Source organism: Mycteria americana, chromosome 7 (assembly GCF_035582795.1).
Source record: "Mycteria americana isolate JAX WOST 10 ecotype Jacksonville Zoo and Gardens chromosome 7, USCA_MyAme_1.0, whole genome shotgun sequence".
NCBI lineage: Eukaryota > Metazoa > Chordata > Aves > Ciconiiformes > Ciconiidae > Mycteria > Mycteria americana.
Window position 1 is genome coordinate 48,395,138 of NC_134371.1, and position 8,250 is coordinate 48,403,387.

The 8,250-nt window shown below is 42.2% G+C and overlaps 2 protein-coding genes across 2 annotated transcripts in view; both read left to right on the forward strand.

The window, feature by feature from the left end:
- CDC14A (cell division cycle 14A) overlaps positions 1–2,836 on the forward strand; it is a 68,011-nt gene extending 65,175 nt beyond the window's left edge. The window contains exon 16 of the mRNA XM_075508251.1: positions 1,014–2,836. Coding sequence (XP_075364366.1) covers positions 1,014–1,027 — 14 coding nt within the window. The 3' untranslated portion in view covers positions 1,028–2,836. The remainder of the gene's footprint in view (positions 1–1,013) is intronic.
- A 3,178-nt stretch (positions 2,837–6,014) lies between these two features.
- On the forward strand, positions 6,015–7,103 carry GPR88 (G protein-coupled receptor 88). The gene has a single exon (XM_075509232.1). The coding sequence runs from the start codon at positions 6,015–6,017 to the stop codon at positions 7,101–7,103; it is 1,089 nt and encodes a 362-aa protein (XP_075365347.1).
- The last annotated feature ends 1,147 nt before the right edge of the window (positions 7,104–8,250 follow it).

Here is an 8,250-nt window from a genome sequence, read left to right on the forward strand (position 1 = left end):
TAGCTAGAGTTCTAAAGATTTATATCTATTATGCACTTCTACTAATAGGTTTCACTATGGATGCCTTAGAGAATTTCTCCAGTGACTAGTTAGGAACAGTGGGAAAATGGAAGAGAAGATTCCAAAGTTCTGAGCTTTCTTGGGATTCACATTGTTCTCCAGTAGTTCTCTCTAATTCTGATGAATTGATGCAGTTTTAAAATATAGGTTGTTTTTTTATTTGCTATTTGTTTATAACCATACTAGTATAGTGAAGAGCACTCTCAGATAAGACTTTTTATTCCTCAGAATGACTTGCTGAACACATCTGTATAGGAGGTAATAAAATGTTTGGATGCTGTCTAAACTGATTAATTACTTTGTAATAAACCCTTAGACTTCAATGGAACCAGAAATGTAAACAAATAGGCTAGACCAGGTTATGCTTTCCTCTTAATTATACTGGCTGCTTGCTAATCCAGATGAACCATTTGCAGTGCTTCATTTTCATCCAGTTTTAGTAATCATACATAAATTTATTCATGTGCATAATTGTACTGCTGTAGCTTTTTTCTCAATAATTAGCTACACCGTATATGTTTCCTATGTCATTACCTGAATCAACATCTAAAGTATGCTGTATTTTTTACAGTAGCACTTTGATTCTCATTCAGGATAAATGGAAACAATTAAATTATAGTAACTGCAATTGTATGTTCTTCCAACACATTTTTAAGGTATTGTTTTAAGGTGGTGTTTTAAAGGACTTGTAACACTTCCTTCAAGAATCCCTAGAATTTGGTTTGGAAAAGTAAGTGTAGATACAGGAAAGTTGATGGACTTTACTGTATCCAGTTTTTGAGTTTCTTCTATTTTATTCATCTTTACCTATGCAGAATTCAGATCCCCCTCCAACTCTCTGTTTATTTTTCTTCTTCCTGTCCTTCCTCTACTCATCTTTAAGTGCAAAATGCATATTATATGTAAGTATAACCTCTCCAGTGAGTTTTAATCAGTTTTTCCTCTCTGCACAGTCCCTTCAGCCTGAGTATGTTCAGTACTAGAGCCTTGCCGCTTTGGTGAAACCCGTTGAGCTCTTAAAATTGAAGTCCTTCATGAAGGAGAAGAACTTAAGGAAGGAAGCTGCTCACTCAGAGGAATCTTCAATACAAGACATATTAAAACCTTAACACCAAGAAGAGACTTCTTAACAGGCAGAAATTTCTTGTAAGACTACTGCAGATGCACTGACGTTGAATTTATGGAAATTATTTTACCCTATGTTATATACAGATTTAAATTTTTAATGTTGAGACAGCTTGAATATATTTCTAATGAGTTTCATTAAGACATTTATTAACTTGTGCACAGTGTTAAAATATGTATTAAGAGAATATTTTGGTAAGCAATATATATAAATTATGTAAAAATTAGAATATATTTTAATTTAGTGTTCACTTCTTTGCTACAAAAATGTGTATTTTAAAGAATTTTTATGTGTTCATCAAAGATGAAAAATTTTTTATGAACAAGATGTTTTTCTTGTTTTATGGGTCCATAATTATTGCTAAAAGCCTAATGTAATTACTTTTTCACTAATTGGTCTTCTGGTAACTTAATGGAAGTCTAGCTAGTGAGAGACTAGTTATCACACTATCAACTGAAAGCACTTGATACACAGTCTGCTTTCCACTTTCAGCTGCTAATGTTTCATAAGGAAATACTATGAAAGAAAAATAAAGGGAAAATATTTGTTGAGATGTAATGGAACTTATATCTTCCATTGCAAAGAGGAAGTAATTTATATGATGATTCAATTGTACAATTAACGCTTTCTTTCAATTTATCTTAAAGGAATGTGTTTTAACTTTTTTCTTTTCAATGTAGAATGTTAAATTTTGCTATGCAATATATACTGCAAAAATGAAGGCAGACCAAACTTAAGTTGGTAAGAATGTGTATGTACAATGAATTTGGCAGTGCTACATACTTACATGTTTTTAACCCACATTTGGCAGTATGTAGAGTTTCATTAGCAAAGCATACTAAAGTAAATGTTGGAAGTATATTAAATGTTCACTTATCAATTGGACACTTCATAAACTTTTTAATTTGAAAACTATTGTTAAACATACAGCTAATGTAACCTCCTGTATCACAGAATGTTTTTGTCAGTAGTAAAGATGCTCTTTAACGTATAGTTTAATCAGGTGTGATTAGGAATGAGACTTAGAATGAAGAGGTATTACAGTGAAGTACTGGAGATCATGTGTAAAATTTTCAGAACTCCACAAGTGCACAGTAAGCAAAAAAAAGTAAGCAGCTGTGAGGACTTGATTTGCCACTAATTTAGAAGACAAAAACAAAACAGATTTGTTACCTATGAGTTTTTCCCGATATCTACAGAAACCTGAAAATAAAATGTGGTTGAATTGTCAATATTTGTTCCTGAAGACCTGTGAATGCCCTGCATTTGCTTTACAACTGAAGTTAAGATAAAGTGCCACGTTATTTTTTAAAAAGATCAGATCACAAATTGCTATGGAAAGTTGTCCTGAAAGTGTTAATAAACAATACTGAGAGCAGCTATGTAAATCACTGAATAAAATTTACATGCAATACTGTACTTTTTTCACAACTGTGTATATGTAACATATACACACATGAAGTAGCATATGTGTGTGCATATATATACAATATACTGTATATGAATTGTAGATTAATGGTAAGGTAATTCTACCTCTTATAAAGAATTTTGTCATGTACTTTGTTATAAATAGTTTTCCATAATAAAATATTGCTTAATTTTGAAATGTAGATATATGTACATGTACGGCTAATTGATAATAAAATGCCTATATCAGCCAGCTTCCTTGTTTCTTAGCTTTTCTTACTTAGATCTTTTGATGTAAACTAATATGATTAGATCTCTAATTGAAGAGTAGCTCTTCAAAATCACCTTCTTTCTTCTAAAGCATGTAATGTATTTATAAGTAAGATGACGTTGCAAAAAGACATTAGTATGACAAGTATCTTTGATAACTGATCTCTCTAGCTAACCTTCTTGTATTTGCCTTGTATAACATCAAGTATTTAATCAACGTGTTGATATCATGATGTAAAGGTTATATTTCAAAATACCATAATTTAGAAGCTGTGTCTGAATTGAAGAAACTTTTTTTATCCTGGACAAGGACCCTTGTTAAAGGTGTGATACACCTTGTCTTTTTTTCCTGTGCAACAGGTTTCTTAGTGTCATGAACAGCAGGGTCTTTGTCCCTAAGAACCTAAAAGATCATGCTTTCATTTAGCTTTTTATCCTTCCTTCAATTAAAAACTAGTCTCAAACGGTTCTAACATCGTTTAACTCTGCTGCTGATTTTCAGCAAATTTGTTGTGTTGCATGATTATTTATCCATGGTGCTTAATATTCCTGTCAGATAAGTCTGTACTGCAATAGATGATGTGGACAGTGTGTAAGTGTTACACAGCCACTCTAAAGGAATCGCAAAGCGAGGAGGAATAGAGTGGGTGCTTTAGAAGTTGCCCAAATTCTAGTGTCAGTCTAATCTAAAAACACAATAAAAGGCTTCTGCCACTACATTCAGACAACTAGTAGATGTTGATTTGGATGTGTAGAGTAAATATATAGGAAGAACAGCCAATTAAGAAGTTTCTGGTACATAGGCATCAACCTGTCCCTTAGCCTTCTTCTAGACTTCTATTGATTTATTATATGAAATACAATAAATGCCAGCTAATGTACAATATATTTTTTGTTCTTAAAAATGAATGATCAATATAGTCAGTACATTCTGTAACAATCGTCTTCTTAACAACAACAACAAATTTGGGGACAGTGAAAGGTGTTTAGAACCTTTTAGCTTTTAAGAAATACCCTGAAACTTGTTTCATATCCTCTGTTCACTTATCCTTGAACTTTACCGTTTCTGTTGGTTCATATAGAAATATATCTCCTTGTTCTGGGAGAACAAGCTGTAGCACATGAGATCTTTAAAAGGAGGTTTGATAAACATGTAAGGATGGATTAAATAAATCTAGGGGTCTCTACTGGGCCTATGATTCTGTGGCTAATGCCTTATGAAACTGTTAATCATCTCTTTATGCTTTATGAAGCTTTTTGGTTAGGGAGATATTTCTTGTTACAGATTTAGAGAATATTTTTCAATTACAGTACTGCAGAAAGAGGAGGATTTTAGTTTCTATAATAACTGTTCTCTACTGACAGCTAAACAATGAAAGGCCTCAAAAGGTTTGACACTTGATTAGATCTACACTGTAAAGTGCAGCAGGCAAAAAATATGGTAATTAAGGGCCTGATCAAGTAAATCACTCAGGTTATGTCTTTAACCTTAAGCACATGAGCAATCTAATTAATTAAAAAAGAACATAGATATTCATGTTTGTAACAAATCCACATTTAGATCAATAGTCCTATCAATTGCAAACATGAGCCCTTCTGTCAAATAAAAATGTGCTATGTTGCAACAAAATAATCCATTGACCCACACAAATTAACTTCATTATCTTAAAGAATTCATATTGTAACTATTACATCCTAATATATTATTTTGTTATTGTAATTTGTTAGAATCGTGAGTTTAACAATATCTAAAAACACCTTATAAAGATATCTTTGGTCAATATACAGGTCATACCTTATGAGCTGAGATTGCTTACTTATGTAGCCCACATATAACCCACCCATAAAAGCAGCTTTCCTCCTAAACTAACTACGAAATTAATCAGCATTCCTTTTCTGGAAAGCTTTTGAGAGGAAATGTAAGTTCTTTTACCCAGCTTCTTATTAAATCTTGTCTAGGGTAAGGACAGTTAGCATTTTGTCCCTGTTTAAGTAAAGCACTGTAGAGTTCCTGGGAGAATCCTACTACTAACTCTTCTCCATTCGGGAAGGGACTGTTAAGCCCTACCAGCTTTTAGTCCGCCTAAGAACCTGTCATTCACCTCTGTGGGAACTTGTGCTCTGAATTAATTTTGGTGCGAGATCGTTTCAAACGCTACGCTGATTCTGTTATATGAGTGTACTTACTGACACCAGCATTCACCTCTGGCAGGTTGGTGATGCAGGATTTCCTGTGGGCTGAGATAGGCTGAGTTCTATGAAGAAATGTAGAATATGTAGATTGAGGACCAGCTTCCTCAAATAAGAGGTACTGTCTTACCAAGGATCCATGTATCTATCATGTCTGAAATATTTAATTTGGAAAGTATATTGTTGTTATTGACCAGTTCTAAAATTAACTTTAAGCTTGCAGAAGCATAGTGCGCTTTCTCTTAACAAAAATAAGACCAGAAAATATCAGTTTAAGTGAGTATCTAGCAGAGGAGTTTCTACAGTAAAATGGATTGTATTTCAGACAGAAGTGACTGATACTGGTTTGAAAGCTTGCTGCAAATGAAAGTTGTGTAAATGGGTTAGAACCAGGAAACTGGTAAGGCAAAGAGAAAAGAGTCAGACTGTAGTTGCAGTATTTCTGGAGCATGATAGGGTTTGGTTTTTTTTTTTTCTTCTTGATTTAACAAGTTGAAAATCTGCTGAATAATTCATGAAGAGTGGAAGGGCTGAATCTTCCTGGAATAATATACAGTGTACGTACTGTGGCACAGGAGAAACTGCAAAGCTTTGTATCAGTTGCTGCCGTTTCTGCTGCTGATTGCAATGTGCTGCTGCTTTTGGCATTTTCACAGCTACAGAATCCTCCGTCACGCTCTGGTCTGCTAACGGCTATCTGCTCCCTATGGACCCACCTTTGCTAGCTACACTCTGTGGGATCGCTTGCTACCTGCCTGCCTTGGACACTGCTGTTCTTTGGATCGTTACTGCGAACTGCGTTTTCTGGACCTTGCAGCTTGTATGACTGAAACCTGCCTTAGAGTCCCTCGGCTGCACATCCTCCCTTGTGCTTGGTGGGGGACTCCTGCAGCAGGATCTTCTGACCCAGACAAGGATGGGATTTACAGAGAGAAGTCAAAACTGAGCTGCATTCAGCGAGATGCCCAACGCTTCTTCCTGGAGTGCTAGCTCGCCCCTGCTGCTGCTCTGGGAGGACTCCTCCAGTACCCGCATCTTCCTGTCACTGCTCTATGCAGTCTTAGCTATCTCAGGGACTTTATCCAATGTAATGGTCATCTATTTAGTCTTCTCCTTCAAGAAGCTGCAGACAACCAGTAATGCCTTCATTGTGAACGGCTGTGCAGCGGACCTAAGCGTGTGTGCCCTGTGGATGCCCCAGGAGGCTGTGCTGGGGCTGCTGCCTCCCAACTCCTCCTCCCTTCGCTCGGCGGAGTACCGGCTGCTCCGAGGCGGGCTCCTCGGCCTCGGCCTCACCGTCTCCCTGGCCTCTCACCTGCTGGTGGCCTTCAACAGGTACGTGCTCATCACCAAGCTGCCCAGCGTGTACCAGGCCCTCTACCAGCGGAGGCACACGGGCTGCATGATCGGGATCTCCTGGGCCCTCGCCCTGCTCCTGGTCCCACTGCTGCCCGGGCTCTGGACCCCGGGCTCTGCCCAGCAGCCGCCCTCGCGGCAGACGGACGGTAGATCTCGCTACACCGCTCTGCTCCTCGCCCTGGCCGTGCTGGGCCAGACCGCGCTGCTGCTCCACTGCTACCTCGGCATCGTGCGGCGGGTGCGGGGCAGCGCCAAGCGGGTCAGCGTCCTCAACTTCCACCTCCTCCACCAGCTGCCCTTCCCCGCCGCCCCGCCGCCGCCCCGCCGCGCCCAGCGCCGCCTCAGCAGTGTCTCCGTCCTGCTGCTCTGCTGCGTCTTCCTCCTGGGCACCCAGCCCCTGGTGTGGGTGAGCCTCCTGGGCTTCTTCCTGCGGCCGGCGCCGCCGGCGCTGCAGGCCGCCAGCTGGCTGCTGCTCTGCTCCCTCTCGGCCCTCAACCCCCTGCTCTACACGTGGCGCAGCGAGGAGTTCCGCCGGGCGGCCCGCTCCGTCCTGCCCCGCGGCGAGGGCCCCGCCGCCGCCCCGCGCCCCGCCGCCGCCGCCGCCGGCCCCGCCGCCGCACCGCCCTGCCCGCAGCTGCCGCGGCGCCGGGGGACGGCGGGCAGCGTCAGCGCCGCCGCCGCGCCGCGCTGAGGGGCCGCGGCTGAGCGCGGCAGAGGGCGAGGGCCCCCGGGCAGCCCGCGGGCCCCCGCCCCGCCGCCTGGCGGCGCCCGCGGGCCCGTCCCGCGCCGGGCGGGGACAGCCGCGTCCCCTCAGGCCGCTCCCCGCCCTTCCGGCCGGCGGTCACCTCACGTCGGGGAGCCGAGTCGCCCGCCCGCCGCGCCCCCTCGCGAGGCCCGGTCCTCTCGCTGCTGCCACCCCGGGCCCCTGCCCGGTAGCGGTCCGATCTTTATACGTTCGGCTGTTGCTCCTTTCAGACCCCACGCACCTCTCTGCCGCTCACGCTCTCACCGCACTGACAGGCAGCCGCTTTTCCGGGGCACCGGGACGGCTCTGGGGTGGGGGTCTCTTGCCCGCCCGCCTGCAGCGTGGCCCTCGTCGCCCCCTCAGCTCCGCTCCCGCTCACGGCAGCTGCCCGCCCCCGGGTGCCGGCCAGGACTCCAGCCAAAAGCGGTGGATTTAGAAATCTGGGGTAACTGCTAAATATGGCAACGTACGTAACTGTTGTTATGCTTTAAAGATTCCAATATGAGACAGGCACCTAGACAGCTCTTTTTGAGACTTACTGCAAGTTTGTTTTTATAAAATCTGTGTAATTCTTTCAGCATTTGAAGTAATTCTTTGAAGTGAGCTCCCTGAACGCAAGGTTTGCTTGTGAAGAACTGGCAGGTGTCTCATTACACACACACACAAATACACACACACACACACACACAAATCCACCAGGACCTGTTCCTTTCCCCCAGGTTAGCTCATCTCTGTGCTCCATGCAGGACCTTCCTTCAGTTTTCCCCTGGCAAACTTCCGGATGATGCTATCAGTGCAAACTGTTAGAAAGAAAAACAGATACACCTTTGTGGTGATCTGGTTTGGGTATTTCGTTTTGAAAGCTCTTTATATAAGGCCTGTTTTGACAAAGGCCTCTGCCTATAGTAATGTGCTTGATAAAATACATGCAATATGGAGACCAGTGTTGTCCATCTAACCTTATCACCTGTTCAGCTACCAGTTTATTGTGTTTCTATTAAATACGTTATTGCTGAAGTGCAATTTCACAGCCTCTGCTAAATATAAAATGACAGATTCTGTGTGGCATTTGGAAAGCCGACAGCTCCTCGCA